At 43.3% G+C, this 18871-nt stretch overlaps 1 protein-coding gene across 3 annotated transcripts in view; it reads left to right on the top strand.

Moving 5' to 3' along the window:
- Positions 1–18871, top strand: part of ist1 (IST1 factor associated with ESCRT-III) — a 38578-nt gene that overhangs the window by 10357 nt on the left and 9350 nt on the right. For all 3 annotated transcript variants that reach the window (XM_070898195.1, XM_070898196.1, XM_070898194.1), the window contains exons 5-7: positions 9715–9798; positions 10453–10563; positions 16466–16642. In XM_070898195.1, the coding sequence (XP_070754296.1) occupies positions 9715–9798; positions 10453–10563; positions 16466–16642 (372 nt within the window). The remainder of the gene's footprint in view (positions 1–9714; positions 9799–10452; positions 10564–16465; positions 16643–18871) is intronic.

Genomic DNA, 18871 nt, shown 5'->3' with positions numbered 1-18871 from the left:
GATAGTTTCTCTCGATCTACCCTATCTGTTCCCCTTAATATCTTGAAAACTTTGATCAGATCACCTCTTAACCTTCTAAATTCTAGGGAATATACCCTAATTTGTGTAATCTCTCCTCGTAACTTAACCCTTGAAGCTTGGCTATCATTCTGGTAAACCGATACTGCACTCCTTCCAAGGCCAATATATCCTTCCTAAGGTGTGTTGCCCAGAACTGCTCACAGTACTCCAGGTGTGGTCTATCCAGGGCTTTGTATAGCTGCAGCATAACTTCTACCCCCTTGTATTCTAGTCCTCTAGATATAAAGGCCAGTATCCCATTAGTCCTTTTGATTATTTTCAGTACCTGTTCATGACATTTTAATCTATATACCTGGACCCCAAAATCTCTTTGGACTTCCACTGTTTTTAGCCTTTTACCATTTAGAAAGTACCCTGTTCTATCCTTTTTAGATCCAGTGGATGACCTCACATTTGCCTACATCAAAATCCATTTGCCCTAGTTTTGCCCATTCAGTTAATCTGTCGATTATTCCTTTGCAATTTTATGCTTCCATCTACACTGCCAACAATTCACCTATTTTGAGTCATTGGCAAATTTGAATATATGACTTTTTCTATTCCCTCATCTAAGTCGTGTGACTAGTTGAGGCCCCAACACAGATCCCTGCAGTCACCTGCCAACTTGAATACCTACGCATTATCCCTACTCTCTGCTTCCAGCCACTCAGCCAATTTCCTAACCAGGTCAATAATTTGCCCCCACTTCTGTGGGCAGGTTAACCTTAGTTAACAGTCGCCTAAGTGGGACTTTATCAAATGCCTTTTGAAGTCCATATAAATAACACTTATAGACATTCCCCTGTCCACTACTTTTGAATTTTTTGAAATGAGTTATCAGGTTTACTTTGCGTCTGTTTTCACAAAGGAAAGGGCAACACACATTGCTATCGAGGAGGAGTGTGAAATTCTGGATGAAATAAACATACTGAGAGAGAAGGTATTAAGGGGTTTAGCAGCTTTGAAAGTGGATAAGTCCCCAGGCCCAGATGAAATGCATCCCAGGCTGTTGAGTGAAGCAAAAGAGGAAATAACAGAGGCCTTGACCATCATTTTCCAGTCCTCTTTAGATTCAGGCATGGTGCCGGAGGACTGTAGATCTGCTAATGTGGTATCCTTGTTTAAGAAGGGAGAAAGGGATAGGCTGAGTAATTACAGGCCTGTCAGCCTAACCTCAGTGGTGGAGAAATTATTGGAAAAAATCTTGAAGGACAGGATAAATCTACATTTAGAAAGGCAGGGATTAGTTAGGGACAGTCAGCACAGATTTGTTAAGGGAAGATCGTGTTTGACTAACCTGATTGAATTTTTCGAGGAGGTAACCAGGAGGGTCGATGAGGGTAATGTGTACGATGTCGTGTATATGCACTTTAGCAAAGCTTTTGATAAGGTCCCATATGGTAGACTGGTCATGAAGGTAAAAGCCCATGGGATCCAGGGCAAAGTGGCAAGTTGGACCCAAAATTGGCATGGAGGTAGGAAGCAAAGGGTAATGGTTGATGGATGTTTTTGTGACTGGATGGATGTTTCCAGGACAGGATATACACATTAAATGGTAGGCCACTTAAAAGTGTAGACGAACAAAGGAACCTTGGAGTGCTTGTCCACAGATCCCTGAGAGTAGCAGGCCAGGTGGATAAGGTGGTTAAGAAGGCATGCAGGATGCTTGCCTTTATTGGCCAAGGCATATAATACAAGAGCAGGGAGGTTATGCTTAAATTGCATAATACACTGGTTAGGCCACAGCTGGAGTACTGCATGTAGTTCTAGTCCTCATATTAGAGGAAGGACGTGATTGCACTAGAGAAGATGCAGAGGAGATTTACAAGGATGCTGTCTGGAATGGAGAATCTTAGTTATGAGGACAGATTGGATGGACTGGGTTTGTTCTCCTTGGAACAGAGGAGGTTGAGAGGAGATCTCATTGGGGTGTATAAAATTTTGAGGGGCCACATATAGTGGATAGCTAGAGCCTACTTCCCTTGATGGAGGGGTCAATTATGAAGGAGCATAGGTTTAAGGTGGTTGGTGGAAAGTTTAGAGGAAATTTGAGGGGAAGCTTCTTCACGCAGAGGGTTGCGGGGGTCTGGAACTCACTGCCTGGAAAGGTGGTAGAGGCAGAAACCCTCACCACATTTAAAAGGTGCTTGGATGGGCACTTGAAGTGCCGTAACCTACAGGGTTATGGACCTAGAGCTGGTTAAGTGGGATTAGACTGGATAACCTCTTGTTGGCTGGCGCAGATACAATGGTAAGTACTTCAGGGAATTTAATATGGCCAGAGGGGTCTCCTGGACTAGTTTCAATCTCCTGGATGGGTCGGAGAGGAATTTCCCCAGATTTTTTCTCCCCCCAATTTGCTTGGGTTTTTACCTGTGTTTTGGCCTCTCCCAGGAGATCGCATGGCTCCGATTGGAATGTAAAATGTTGCGATATATGGGGTATCGCAGCTGTGTGGGGCGGATTGGTTGGGCCGGATGCTCTTTACCTGTCCGCCATTGTTCATAGGTTTATATGTAACCTTCAGGGCTGCTGACCGAGGGCCATGTGGCTCTTTGTCGGCCAGCACGGACACAATGGGCTGAAATGGTCTCCTTCTGCGCTGTAAATTTCTGTTTCTATGTTTGTCAGTCATGATCCACCTTTCAAAAATCTAGGCTGCAGGTTTTTGTTGTCATGGCATGACAACAAAAATACAACAACAACTTGTATTTATATAACGCCTTTAACATTGTAAAACATCCCAAGGCTCTTCGTAGGAGCATTATAGACAAAAGATATTGACACCGAGTCACATAAGGAGAAATTAGGGCATGTGACGTAAAGCTTGGTCAAAGAGGTAGGTTTTAAGGAGCGTCTTAAAGGAGGAAAGAGAGGCGGAGAGGTTTAGGCAGGGAGTTCCAGAGCTTGGGGCCTAGGCAGCAGAAGGCATGGCGACCACTGGTTGAGCGATTTATAATCAGGGATGCTCAAGAGGGCAGAATTAAAGGAGCGCAAATACCTCCCGGATGGGGAGGAGATTTGTAAACCACGATGAGAATTTTGAAATCGAGGTGTTGCTTAACCGGGAGCCAATGTAGGTCTGCAAGTACAAGGGTGAACGGGATTTGGTGCGATTTAGGATACGGGCAGCCAAGTTTTGGATCACAAGTTTATGTAGCTTAGAATGTGGGAGGCGAGCCAGGAGTGCGTTGGAATAGTCAAGTCTAGAGGTAACAAAGACATGGATGAGGATTTCACCAGCGGATGAGCTGAGGCAAGGTCGGAGATGGGCGATGTTACGGAAGTGGAAATAGGCAGTTATGCTGCGGATATGTGGTCAGAAGCTTATTTTAGGGTCAAATATGACACCAAGGTTGCGAACAGTATGGTTCAGCCTCTGACAGATTTTAGGGAGAGCGATGGAGTCAGTGGCTAGGGAACGGAGTTTGTGGCGGGGGCCAAAAACAATGGCTTCAGTCTTCCCAATCATTGCAGAAAATCTCTGCTCGTCCAGAACTGGACATCAGAGGTAAGAATATAAGAAATAGGAGTAGGCCACCTGGCCCCTTGAGCCTGCCCCGCCATTTAATAAGATCATGGCTGATCTGACCATGAACTCGGCTCCACTTCCCTGCCTGCTCCCCACAACCTTTTTATTCCCTTATCGCTCAAAAATCAGTATCTCCGTCTTAAATTTATTCAATGACCCAGCCTCCACAGCTCTCTAGGGCAGAGAATTCCATAGATTTACAATCCTCTGAGAAGAAATTCCTCTTCATCTCAGTTTTAAATGGGCGGCCCCTTAATCTGAGACCATGTCCCCTAGTTTTAGTTTCCCTTACGAGTGGAAATAGCGCCTCTGCATCCACCTTGTCGAGCCCCCTCATTATCATATGTTTTGATAAGATTACCTCTCATTCTTCTGAACTCCGATGAGTATAGGCTCAACCTATCTTCATAAGCCAACCCCCTCTGGAATCAACCGAGTGAACCTTCTCTGAACTGCCTCCAATGCAAGTATATCCTTCCTTAAATACGGAGACCAAAACTGTGCGCAGTACTCTAGGTGTGGCCTCACCAATACCCTGTACAGTTGTAGCAGGATTTCTCTGCTTTTATACTCTATCCCCCTTGCAATAAAAGCCAACATTCCATTTGCCTTCCTGATTACTTGCTGTATCTGATACTAACTTTGTGTTTCATGCACAAGAACCTCCAGGTCCCTCTGTACTGCAGCACTTTGCAATTGTTCTTCATTTAAATTATAATTTGCTTTTCTATTTTTTTTTTTCTGCCATAACCTCACATCTTCCCACATTATATTCCATCTGCCAAATGTTTGCCCACTCACTTAGTCTGTCTATAATCCCTTTGCAGATATTTTGTGTTCTCCTCACAATTTGCTTTCCCATCCATCTTTCCATCAGCAAACTTGGCTACATTACACTTGGTCCCTTCATCCACGTCATTAATATAGATTGTAAATAGTTGAGGACCCAGCACCGATCGCTGTGGCACCCCACTAGTTACTGTTTGCCAACCGTAAAATTACCCATTTATCCCGACTTTCTGTTTCCCATTAGTTAGCCAAACCTCTATCCATCCTATACCCCCAACACCGTGAACTTTTATTTTGTGCAATAAACTTTTATGTGGCACTTCATCGAATGCCTTCTGGAAATTCAAATACACCACATCCACTGGTTCCCCCTTATCCACCCTAATCGTTACACCTTCAAAGAACTCCAGCAAATTTGTCAAACGTGATTTCCCTTTCATAAAACCATGCTGACTCTGCTTGATTGAATCATGCTTTTCCAAATGTCCTGCTCCAGCATTTTCCCAATGACAGATGTTAGGCTAACTGGTCTATAGTTTACTGCTTTTTGTCTGCCTCCTTTTTTAAATAGATGCGTTACATTTGCGGTTTTCCAATCCGGTGGGACCTCCTCAGAATCCAGGGAATTTTGGTAGATTACAACCAATGCATCCACTATCTCTGCAGCCACTTCTTTTAAGACCCTAGGATGTAAGCCATCAGGTCCAGGGGAGTTGTCCGCCTTTAGTCCCAATATTTTACCGAGTACTACTTCATTAGTGATTGTGTTCCTCCCTCCCTGTAGCCTTTTGATTATCCACTGTTGGGATGTTTTTAGTATCTTCTACCGTGAAGACCGATACAAAATATTTGTTCAATGTCTCTGCCATTTCCCTGTTCTCCATTATTAATTCCCCAGTCTCATCCTCTAAGGGACCAACATTTACTTTAGCCGCTCTTTTCCTTTTTATATACCTGTAGAAAGTCTCACTATTTGTTTTTATATTTCGTGCTAGTTTACTTTCATAATCTATCTTCCCTCTCTTTATCATTTTTTTTAAGTCATTCTTTGCTGACTTTTAAAAGTTTCCCAATCCTCTGGCCTCCCACTAGTCTTGGCCACATTGTAAGCCCCTGTTTTCACTTTGATACCATCCCTTATTTCCTTAGTTAGCCACAGATGATTATCCCTTCTCTTATAATCTTTCCTTCTCATTGAGATATATTTTTGTTGCGAGTTATGAAATATCTCCTTAAATGTCTGCCACTGCTCATCAACCATCCCACACTTTAATCTATTTTCCCAGTCCACTTTAGCCAACTCTGCCTTTGTAGTCTCCTTTATTTAAGCTTGGGACACTGGTTTGAGATCCAACTTTTTCACCCTCCTACTGAATTTGAAATTCAACCATGTTACGGTCACTCATTTCTAGAGGATCATTTACTACGAGATCATTTATTGATCCTGTCTCATTAACAGATTTAAGATAGCCTGCTCCCTGGTTGGTTCCGCAATGTACTGTTCAAGGAAACTATCCTGGATACACTCCATGATGCGGGAGTGGGAAGAGAAGCCGTAAATATTGCAGAAATGATCATTATTCACATGAGTTACCAAGTTTGATTCTTGATATGAAAAGTGAGGGTAGGACTTGGAGAATAAGCTAAAACTCATTTCAAGATATTACAATGGGCTTTCTACTTGTATTGATCTGTTTATCTGTATTGGTTTCAAACCCTGTCATTTTTATTGATGTAAAATTACAGTTTCCTCATGCTCAATGATTTCCAAGAATCCAAAAAAGTTTCAAAAGAAAATGAATGAATAGTCTGGGAAGTGTAGATTGTGTAGCATAGAGAGGAGTCACCAAAAACATAATGGCACTGAAATTGCAGCATCAATGATGGTGTACTCTCGAAGTACGCTGTCGTAATACCTTTGAAATGTTCCACAAGTTCTGGATTTCCGCATGCGCTTGCCCGAAATCTGGAACTTGCATCCTGTCAATATACATGTTGACAGGCCATCCGCGGAGGCTCGGAAAAAGCAATTGCTGGCGCAGAGTTGGACTATTTGCCCAGCGACTGGCCAGCAATTGCCCACGTAAGTCTTATTGTTGAAGCTTGCATCAACATAAGGGGATATCCAAGCCTTGAATTAAACATTTTATATCCTAAAATATGCACATTTTATATCCTAAAATATGCACATGAGTTTACGCAAATATTCACCTGGATTACAGTCTTAAATGTTTAAAATTATTAAGAAATTTAATTTTTATTGAGGTCGGTGCAATGAAGGAACTTATGAATAAAATTGCAATTCAGTATATTGTATAATTATTAGATTTGGGGATTCCATTGCATATCATTAATAGATTCCCTTTTCAAATGAATGCAATGGAATTCTCCTTTGTCATTGGATGACCGGGCCCACGTGATCCCAGGTACGCTTCTGCACCGCCTGAGTCCCTGGGATTCATGGGCTGTTATGCTGCCTCTGCCTCGAGGTCCGAGACCGCATCTCTTCGTAGCCTGGGCGCCAGCAGGTAATTTCATAAATGTTTCGCGGGTCGGAAGTGTAATCCAGAGGTAAGCCTCTGACCGCAATTTCTAGGCCATTGAATTGATTGTAAAAAGTGATGTGATTTTAACCCTGAAACTAAACTTAGTGTGCTGTGTTGTGGGATTTGCTTGTGTTTTTTAATAATCTTCCAACCTTTCTAAGTGACTTTCTTGTTTTGTTTTATTGCATCTAAAACAGTGCTGTCATTGTTGCACATTTTAATTTCTGTAAAACTGAGTGTATAAGTATCACTCTCGCGTAGGTTTTCATGACCTGTGAATTTGATAATGCAATTTGCTCATTAAGCAGTTGCGATGGATGCTTGTCTGCTTAAGGGAAGCTGAAGGAATTTCCAGGAAGCTTTTTGGTTGTCATAATGGTTCAGGATTGATGGTCTCCCAGGATCTGGAGGCTAATCAGGCCATCTTCTTTGCTTGTGTTGACCACATTGTGTTGCTTGTGTTCTGTTTGCTGTTTAATGGTTTGAGAAAATGGTACAAATCTATATATCCGCAATAATTGAAGTAAATATGAGAACAATTTCCCACATCTTCAGATTGTATATCTGAGATTCTTTGCTTTCAAATTTGCATTTAGCCTCCAAAAGATCAAAATGACAACATAAATATCAGCAAATGTAATGGAATTGGTGACATTGCATTAACCTATCTCAGAATTGATGCCATAGAATAAACAAAAATCTACTCTCTCTAGTTGGAGGAGTGGGACAGTTTTCACTTTCAATTGCTGCTATAAATCATGGGACTAACTCTTTGTACTGCACTTTTTTGACCGACAGGTGACAAGCACCGCCCCCTCCCTCCGGCCGAATCATTCCATGCACGTGATGCTGAGAGAGTGAGGAGTGGGGGGGAGAGAGGAGGAGTGGGAGGAGAGTGAGGAGAGAGATTGGCTAGGGGGTGAGGAGGAGAGTGAGAGGATGGTGGGGAGAGTGAGGGGCAGGGGGATGAGAGAGACTGGCTTGCGGGGGGGGCGGATGAGAGAGGCTGGAGGGTGGGGGGGAATGAGAGTGGCTGGGGGAGGGAGAGAGGCTGGGGAGGAGGGGAGAGAGCGAGAGGCTGGGGGGAGGTAGAGAGGAGGGTGGGTGGGGGAAGAGTGTGAGAGTGGCTGGTGGGGGGTGAGTGGCTGGGGGGAGGGTGCGGAGGAGAGAGAGAGTGAGTGAGAGGCTGGGAGGTGGGGGGGAGAAAGCGAGAGAGAGAGGCTGGGGGGGAGTGAGAGGCTGCGGGTGGAGGCGGGGGCAGTGAGGGAGACCGGAGGGAGCGGGGGGAATTGAGAGACATGTGAGTGGGGGGCGGCGGAGAATTGGAGGGGAGAGCGGTGACTCCGGGAAGACAGATCATGTTTTTCAAGCCCCCTACAAGGGACATAATTGAAGTGGATGATATTCAGAAGTCACGACACTGTCACTATTCACTTCATACCCAATAAACCTGTTAACAATCCGTACGCACTGCCCTATCTATGGTGGTGGGGGAGGAGTGAGAAGTGGAAATGGAGAGGAGGATGCACGTGCACTGGGGTATGGGACTTTGGCTGGGGCAGGCTTGTACTTGGACTGTGGTAAGGCACTTCGGCTGGGGCAGGGATGTACTTGGACTGGGGTAAGGCACTTTGGCTGGGGCAGGGATGTACTTGGACTGGGGTAAGGCACTTTGGCTGGCCCTTGCTGTCTTCTGGGGAGCTCTGTCCTCTGTCGCTTCAAGAAGTCAAAGTGGATCGAGTTACAATTTGCTAAGTCAGTGAGACCTTGGGATGGGCGGTTCCAGTCACACATTCCTGTGAAACTTCAGGTGTGGCTTATCCTCCAGGGGGACCAAAGGGTGGAGCATGTTGGCCATTTTGGCAGGACAAATAAAACACCTCCATAAATCATTCCTATGAAAATAATTCACTTCAGTAACGTGCTCTGTTTAAATGGATTGGGTCCGTAAGCTCAGCCCCAATGGTTTACTCCAACTAGAAGACTATAATAATGGATTTGTATTTCAGAGCTGCTTCATGTAATAGTTCTGCAATATTAGCTGTATAGCCTGGTTGGTATAGAAATAGCCTCCTGTAGTGCTCTGCGTTCAACAAACCAGCAGCATAAATGCAGAAAAAATGCAAAATTCAGTCACTGCTGTCATTTCCACTCTGCCTGTAGATGATCTTTCCAGTTTGGCAAGATTATCCATGGGAGGGAAGACAAGCTGTGGATGGTCCTGTTCTTCATCGTTCAAACTTTGCCCATGGAATAAACAAACCACACCAGTGCGCAGTATGATTGTTTTGGGCATGGCTGTCCAGCCATCGAGGCTGGGAAATGGAAACAAGTAAGTTCACGTATTACTTAAAGTAGTCTAGTTTAGGCTTTTTAAGCTTTACCATGGCCATAGAACAAAACAGAAAATTGTACTCGTGGCTGTGTTGCTACTATCTTTATGGGGAAAGGATCCTTATAACTTATGTCTGTGGTGTTTGAGTATCATACTTTGCACTCTTTCATTTATCATCACTGGTGTGCTGACCTCGATTTCCACAATGTGAAATATTTAAAATTTTCTCCAAAGCTGTGATGTAAAACCACTTTGTATTTTACTAAAATATGAGTGGTTCAAAATGAAAACAACCTGTTACTAAATAATACTGCCAGTTCTGCCATTTGCTTATTAATCTTGAGTTCTCCAGGAAATATCATTTTCCTCCTCTTCCCTTCCAAGGTTTCTGAGACCTTGCTTAGATCTATATAGCAATATTTTATAACATATTCTGTTTTCTTTCTTTGTAGGTTTCAGATCAGCTGTGTGCCAAATACAGCAAAGAATATGGAAAACTTTGCAGGACAAACCAGATAGGGACTGTGAATGAGAGGGTAAATGCAGTCTAATTTAAAAATACACTTTGCTCCGAGAACTATGGTCTACCTCTTTATTGCAAAATACATATTCTGGCAAATGAGAATGCATACTGAAAGGAAGCCTGAAAAGCTATACTCCCTCAAAGTTAGATTGATGCAGCATTCATCCATTGTTTAACTACGACTGGGCAAAAGATCTTGTCCCATGAAACACTGAATGGAATGATGCCCCCTAAAGTTACAGGGATTGGAACTTGTTGCAAAGATAATAGATGATGGAAATTATTTGTCCCATCAAACTCGCTCTTCTATAGAAACCTATGATTCTCTTATTAATTGATTAAAATACTAAATATTTCCTGCGATTCCCTACTATATTACTCTGAAATCACTTGCGCTCCGCAAAAGGCAAACTTCTCGCCAGAGAGAGTGCGCGATCTCTCTGGGCAACTTTCTTTAGGGCCTGCGGCGATCACCTTTGCTTTGCCGCTGACCGTAAATTCCAGGCCATAACGTCTAATTATTTTGATGGACTTGCACTAATCTAGTGATAGTTAGTAATTAGCTTTGTTCTGCACTATTTATAACCTGCTGTGGTAGTTACTCTGGAATGTCTATGCTTTCATTCTTTTTACATGGTTTTCTCATATTGATTGCATCCCTTTTCAGCTTATGCTCAAGCTAAGTGTTGAAGCACCACCCAAAATCCTCGTGGAGAGATACTTAATCGAGATAGCAAAGAACTACAATGTTCCATATGAGCCTGATTCTGTTGTCATGGTACGTATATTTATTTACAGTTCACCAAGAGCATAAGAACAGTAGGTCATTTGGCCCCTCGAGCCTGCTCCGCCATTTAATAAGATCATGGCTGATCTGATCGTGGACTCAGCTCCACTTCCCTGCCCGCTCCCCATAACCTTTTATTTCCTTATCGCTTAAAAATCTGTCTATCTCCGCCTTAAATATATTCAATGGCCCATCCTTCACGTCTCTCTGGGGCAGAGAATTCCACAGATTTACAACTCTCTGAGAGAAGAAATTCCTCCTCAACTCAGTTTTAAGTGGGCAGCCCCTTATTCTGAGATTATGCCCCCTAGTTCTAGTTTCCCCTATGAGTGGAAATATCCTCACTGCATCCACCTTGTCGAGCCCTCTCATTATCGTATATGTTTTGATAAGATCACTTCTCATTTTTCTGAACCCCAATGATTATAGGTTCAACCTGCTCAACCTATCTTCATAAGTCAACCTAGTGAACCTTCTCTGAACAGCCTCCAATGCAAGTACATCTTTTCTTAAGTACGGAAACCAAAACTGTACGCAGTACTCTAGGTGTGACCTCGCCAATACACTGTACAATTGTAGCAGGACTTCTCTGCTTTTATACTCTATCCCCCTTGCAATAAAGGCCAACATTCCATTTACCTTCTTGATAACTTGCTGTACCTGCATACTAACTTTTTGTGTTTCATGCACAAGGACCCCCAGATCTCTGTACTGCAGCACTTGCAATTTTTCTCCATTTAAAAAATAATTTGCTTTTCTATTCATTCTGCCAAAGTGGATAACCTCACTTTCCCACATTATACTCCATCTGCCAAATATTTGCCCACTCACTTAGCCTGTCTATATCCTTTTGCAGATTTTTTGTGTCCTCACAATTTGCTTTCCCATCCATCTTTGTATTATCAGCAAACTTGGATACGTTACACTCTGTCCCTTCATCCAAGTCATTAATATAGATTGTAAATAGCTGAGGCCCCAGCACCGATCCCTGCGGCACCCCACTAGTTACTCTTTGTCAACCGGAAAATGATCCATTTATCCCTACTCTGTTTTCTGTTAGTTAGCCAATCCTCTATCCATGCTAATATATTACCCCCAATCCTGTGGACTTTTATCTTGTGCTGTAACCTTTTATGTGGCACCTTATCGAATGCCTTCTGAAAATCCAAATACACCACATCCACTGGTTCCCCTTTATCCACCCTGCTTGTTACATCCTCAAAGAATTCCAGCATATTTGTCAAACATGATTTCCCTTTCATAAAACCATGCTGACTCTGCTTGATTGAACTATGCTTTTCCAAATGTCCTGCTACTGTTTCCTTAATAATGGACTCCAGTATTTTCCCAACTACAGATGTTGGACAAACTGGTCTAGTTTCCTGCTTTCTGTCAGCCTCCTTTTTTTTTAAAACAGGGACGTTACATTTGCTGTTTTCCAACCCACTGGGACCTCCCCAGAATCCAAGGAATTTGGGTAAATTACAACCAATGCATCCACTATCTCTGCAGCCACTTCTTTTAAGACCCTAGGATGCAAGCCATCAGGTCCAGGGGACTTGTCCACCTTTAGTCCCATTATTTTGCCGAGTACTACTTCTTTAGTGATAGAGATTGTATTAAGCTCCTCCCCCGCCCCATAGCCCCCTGATTAAAAACATCCCAATAGTGGATAGTGTCTTCTACCGTGAAGATCGATACAAAATATTTGTTCAAAGTCTCTGCCATTTCCCTGTTCCCCATTATTGCCCCATCTCATCCTCCAAGGGACCCACATTTACTTTAGCCACTCTTTTCCTTTTTTATATACCTGTAGAAACTCTTACTATCTGTTTTTATATTTCATGGTAGTTTACTTTCATAATCTATCTGCCCTTTCCTTTTTTTTTAGTCGTTCTTTGTTGGCTTTTGACATGTTCCCAATCTTCTGGCCTCCCACTAGCTTTGGCCACTTTGTATGCCGTTGTTTTCAATTTGATATCCTCCTTTATTTCCTTAGTTAGCCACGGATGATTATCCCTTTTCTTACAGTCCTTCCTTCTCATTGGGATATATTTTTGTTGAGTTATGAAATATCTCCTTAAATGTCCGCCACTGCTCATCAACCATCCCACACTTTAATCTATTTTCCCAGTCCACTTTAGCCAACTCTGCCTTTGTCGTCTCCTTTATTTAAACTTAGGACACTGGCTTGAGATCCAGCTTTCTCACCCTCCAACTGAATTTGAAATTCAACCATGTTATGGTCACTCATTCCAAGAGAATCCTTTTACTAGGAGATCATTTATTAATCCTGTCTCAGTACACAGTACCAGATCTAAGATAGCCTGCTCCCTGGTTGGTTCCGCAACGTACTGTTCAAGAAAACTATCCCGGATGCACTCTTATGAACTTTTCCTCAAGGCTACCCTGGCCAATTTGATTTGTTAATCAATATGAAGGTTAAAATCGCCCATGATTGTCTGACTAATGTTGCCTCCTGCAGCAGTTGTAAGACGCAATCTGACCTGAAGCTCCAACTTGCACTCATCCAGTTCATTAATAGTCACAAGGGTAAATAATCATCCCAATAGTGTGGTGTAGTTTACTTTTAAATAAGTTGAACTGCTTTATTATTTACAGTCTGTTATATTAAAAACATTTCATATGGCATGCACATCCTGTCCACAAAACCTTGCTTCTAATGTCATAATTTTGAGTAGTGCTTTTTAATGTCCTCTTTATGTATGCATTTGTAATGGGAAAGCCCTTGCTAGCCATTCTTACCTAACTAGTCGTCGCGAGAGAATCTCTTCCCGCCCCCACACCGTTACCTCTGGAGTCCCCCAAGGTCTATGCTTGACCCTCTCCTCTTTCTCATCTACCTGCTGCCCCTCAGCAACATCATCCGAAGACACATTGTCGGTTTCCACATGCACGCTGACGATACTCAGCTCTACCTCACCGTCACCACTGCTTGTCTAACATCCAATCCTGAATGAGCTAACATTTGCAACCGTTAAATACTAGGAAGACCGAAGCCATTTTTTTTGGCCCTCGCCGCAAACTCTCTTCCCTAGCTACTGATTCCATTCCCCTCCCTGGCCACATTTTTGGGGTGAACTAGACTGTTGGCAACCTCTACATCCTATTTGTTCCAGAGCTAAGCTTCGGACCCCTTTATCTTCTCCAACACAGACTTGCATAATCGCCTGTCTCTGCCGCTGCCTCAGCCCATCTGCTGCTGAAACCTTTATTCTTTTCTTACCTCCAGACTTGACTATTCCAATGATCTTCTGGCTGGTCTCTCATCTTCCACCCTCCATAAACTTGAGTTCATCCAAAACTCTGCTGCCCATATCGTAACTTGTACCAAGTCTCGTTGTACTCGCTGATCTACATTGGCTTCCGGTCCATCGCCTCAGTTTTAAAATTCTTATCCTCGTGTTTTAAAACCTTGCCGTCACTATCTCTTTAACCTCCTTCAGACCTACAACACTCCGAGAACTCGTTCCTCCAACTCTGGACTCCTGTGTATCCCCTACTTCCTTTGCCCCACCATTGGTGGCTGTGCCTTCAGCTGTCTAGGTCCTAAATTCTGGCATTCCCTCTCCAAATGCTTGCTCTCTCTTCCCTCTAAGACACTGCTTACAACTCACCTCTTTGACCAAGCATCTGGCCACCTACCCTAATGTCTCCTCCTTGCCTCTGTCAAGTTTTGTCTGATTATGGTCCTCTAAAGCGCCTTGGGATATTTTACTATGTTAAAGGTGTCATATAAATGCAAGCTATTGTAAAGATGCAAACATTTCTCATATCCTGTCACTCTCTGAGACCGTAGTACTTCTCCCTTACATCTCCCAGTTACTCTAGCTATACTGGAGACCCCTGAGAAAACTCTACAGCCTCCACTTCACTTGCCATCTGTACATTTGAGATTTTAAGTTTATTTTTAATTGGCATCATCAAATGACTCTTGAAGTATGTTCTTCACCTTTTAAATAATTTTTTAAAAATCACCTACCTAAATCTTTTGTTGTCCCTCTAACTTCTCTATGGCCTTCTCTAACTCTTTTGACCCTGGTCGTGGCCAGATATGGCTGACTTGCATTAAAAAGTGCCATTCTGTTGGCATCAGGCCTTGTTTCCCTGCTGCCTCCAGTCCCTGACTTTGCTTCCAACAGGCTCTAGATGTGAATCTAACCATGCTACTTTGAAAATATACTGACAAAAAATGGCTGATTGATTAGAATTTTTTTCGGAGCTCATTGGGCCCCACTCCTTCCTCTCCGACTTCTCTTCCTTGCTGTGGAAGATTGCCTGTTCACACTTTAACCTTACCACTTTGGACAGGTTCTTAAACAAGGATGAGAGATTTTTTTTTTCTCTCAAGCTACCTTACATATTTTTACATAGTGATTTTTTTTTTTCTATGTGTGCAGTTCTAAGTATGTTTTTGATGGTCCTAATGTGCATCTTTCTAATAGCAGTGCAGTTTATAGCAGAAACAATGGTTATCAAATGAAAATAAATCTTTTTTTGGCAACTTTACTTAAAAGGCGAGTCAGTCAAACAGTACAATGTTTTTACAGCTCTCAAACACTTGGATGGCTGAGAGTCATAAATAGACACCAACAGGACTAGTCTGTATATTCAATTAAAAAGTATGTTGGAATGGATTTGGATAGAACATACTGAGATCATTTTATCTTGCGCCGACCCCTCGTCCCCATTCCAGTGCTATAATTCAAAGGCTTTGAAATGTTTTTTTTAAGGCTGAGACTGTAAACCACTTCGATTATTATTTTATTCATGTTAGTTAGTTACTTGATCCATAATCAAAATCATATTGTGCTTATTTTTTTATTGCAATTATATATTTTTAATGGTTGATGCAATTGTGCTAGTCAGTCTATAACTACCTCAAATACACCTGGTGTTATTCTTTAAAATGTGCTCTCCGCCTCCCCCCCCCCCCCCCCCAACACCTTCCCTTCACATTTCTATATGAAAAATTCAAAATCTCCGCATCTGATAATTGCTCCATCATAAATAGTGATCATCTTAAAGTCAATCTATGCAAGCAATACTGATGAATGTGTAAAAAATTTACCAAGACGCACCTAAAGTTTAGAACATCCCGATGCAATCTTTTATATCCTGAAGATGCCATTGGATTGATGAGAAAAAAAATGCAAAATTGTGAACTGAATTTGCTGATTTTTCAGTAAATTGTAATACTAAAGGAATTGTTTTAATTCTAGTTATTCTCCAACTAATAGGAATTGTAAACTTAATGTTCCTTTTTAACTGCGTTATACGGCATTCACTTGTTTCATCAATCAGTTATTTTGTAGGTGTAATTAAGATCACAAACACTCTGCAAGTTGTGATTCTAATTATTTAGAAGCACAAGAATCATGCAGCACAGAAGGAGGCCATTCGGCCCATTGTGGTTGTGCCGGCTCTTTGAAAGAGCTATCTAATTAGTCCCTTTCCCCATAGCACTGCATTTCTTTCCTTTTCAAGTATTTATCCAATTCCCTTTTGAAAGTTATAATTGAATCCGTTTCCACCACTCTTTCAAGCAATGCATTCCAGATCATCCTAATCCGCTATGTAAAAAAGGAAACAAAATTCTTCTCCTCCTCCACTTTCCTCCCCCCGCCCCACCTGAAAAAATAATAACTGAAGTCCCGCATCCCTGGTACCATTCTAGTAAATAATCTCTGCACCCTCTCCCAAGGCCTTCCACACAACTAAGTGCTCAAATGTAACAAAAGTTACAATACTGTATATAATGTAATTTATTGGGCTGGGGTGTGTAGTCTGAAATTTGTAGGATTCTAGAGCTTTATTATATGGCAAAATTATATTTTTCTTCAATAATTATTGGGCTTTTTATTATTTCTAGGGTGAAGTCCCAGTCGGAGTGGAAGCAGATTTGATTGATGTAGATAATGATGATAAAGGTGGTCCTGGTGGGGGAGGTGGTGGAGGATTCACGGCACCCACTGCAGGCTTTATGGCTATGCCAATGCCAATGCCAACACCGTCTGTACCATTCTCATACCCTCCAAGAAAGGGGCCAGTAAGTATTTCTTTAAATAAACATTTCACACTTTAATTCCCCCTCCAATTTTTCTTCTTCCTAGAACAATTTGCATTTATATAGCACCTTTAATGAAAAAAGACATCCCATGGCAGCTCGTAGAGATGTAATCAAACAGAAATGTATGGCGAACAAAAGGGGCAAAAGGGGATATTAGGGTGGGGGGGTGGGGGGTGACCAGATATTTGATCAGAAAAGCTGTTTTTCAGGAGGGCCTTAAAGGTGGAGAGGGATGGAGGAGGGAGGAGGAGTTTAAGGAGGAAAATGCAGAGTATAGGCCCTATACAGCTGAAGGCATGGACATCAGTTGTGAAGCAAAAGGAGAGGGCGAGATGCACAACAAGCCAAAGTCAAAGGAACAGGGAGTTTGGGAAATAGGGAAGGGTGAGGCCCTGAAGGAATTTAAACACTAGGTTAAATATGTTCAATTTGGGACCGAGAGCCAGCGTGAGCCAGAAAAGCCACTGGTGATGGGCGAACGGAACTTCTTGAGCAGGATAGGATATGGGTGAGATGAAGTGAAGAATGGGAAGCTGGCCAGGTGAGCATTGGCCATGATCGTATGCAAAGTATATCTTGAATCGTACTGTCTCTTTGTGATTCTAAACCAGTCCCAATTGTGTTGACTCAGTTGTGCTTTTTGTTTTGGAGTACATGCTTGGGATGGGTTATAAACAAAAAACCCTGAAGGGATCTATCATCATCCTCCTCCTCCTCCTCCTCCAACATTCGTCAGGGGAAGGGATTGGCAAAGAGCTCAATGCCCTCCCGGATGGACTTTCTCCACCTAGGGCGGTCTGCGGTCAGGGCCTTCCAGGTGTCAGTGGTGATGTCGCAGTTTACCAGCGAGGCTTTGAGGGTGTCCTTATAACCTTTCCGCTGTCCTCCTTTGACTCGTTTACCATGAAGGAGCTCCACATAAAGCATTTGCTTAGGGAGTCTCGTATCTGACATGCTTACTATGTGGCCTGCCCAGCAAAGCTGATCGAGTGTGGTCAGTGCTTCAATACTGGGGATGTTAGCCTGGTCGAGGACACTGATGTTGGTGCGCCTGTCCTCCCAGGTGATTTGCAAGATCTTGCGGAGACATCGTTGGTGATATATCTCCAGTGACTTGAGGTGCCTTCTGTACATCGTCCATGCCTCAGACCCATACAGGAGGGCAGATATTACTACAGCCCTATAGACCATGAGTTTGGTGGTAGATTTGAGGGCCTGGTCTTCAAACACACTTTTCCTCAGGCGGCCGAAGGCTGCGCTGGCGCACTGGAGGTGATGCTGAATATCCGCATCAATGTCTGCCTTTGTTGATAAGAGGCTCCCGAGATATGGGAAATGGTCCACGTTGTCCAGGGCCGCGCCGTGGATCTTGATGATTGGAGGGCAGTGCTGTGCGGCGGTGACAGGCTGGTGAAGAACCTTTGTCTTACGGATGTTAAGCGTAAGGCCCATGCTTTCATATGCCTCAGTGAATACATTGACTATATCCTGAAGTTCAGTCTCAAAGTGCACAGACGCCGGCATCGTCCGCATACTGCAGCTCAATGACAGAGGTTGGAGTGATCTTGGACCTGGTCTGGAGGCGGCGTAGGTTAAACAGCTTCCCACTGGTCTGTAGTTTAATTCCACTCCAGCGGGGGAGCTTGTTGATTGTGAGGTGGAGCATGGCGGTGAGGAAGATTGAGAAGAGGGTTGGCGCATCAAGACTCTGCCTTTTGACTCGAGTGTTCTCGATTCCAACCCGCAGCATGCCACCCGCCACCAACTCCGTGAAACTCCAACGTTGCACGAGGTTGGCAAAGCCATAAAGCAGCTCAAGAATGACAAGGCTACGAGTGCGGATGGAATCCCTGCTGAGGCGCGAAAATGTGGCGGAGAGGCGCTGTTGGCGCGGATACATGATCTCATCTCTCTCATTTGGAGGGAGGAGAGCATGCCGGGAGATCTCAGAGATGCAGTGATTGTGACCATTTTTAAAAAGGGGGACAAGTCCGACTGTGGCAACTACAGGGGAATCTCCCTGCTTTCAGCCATTGGGAAAGTTGTCGTTCGAGTTCTCCTCAATCGTCGTCTTCCTGTGGCCGAGGAGCTCCCCCCGGAATCACAATGCGGATTTTGACCCCCACGGGGCACAACAGACATGATCTTTGTAGCGCGCCAGTTGCAGGAAAAATGCAGGGAACAGCGCCAGCCCTTATACATGGCCTT

The sequence above is a fragment of the Pristiophorus japonicus genome, chromosome 13 (genome assembly GCF_044704955.1).
Source record: "Pristiophorus japonicus isolate sPriJap1 chromosome 13, sPriJap1.hap1, whole genome shotgun sequence".
NCBI classification, from domain to species: domain Eukaryota; kingdom Metazoa; phylum Chordata; class Chondrichthyes; family Pristiophoridae; genus Pristiophorus; species Pristiophorus japonicus.
This window is presented reverse-complemented; position numbering and strand designations above follow the sequence as displayed.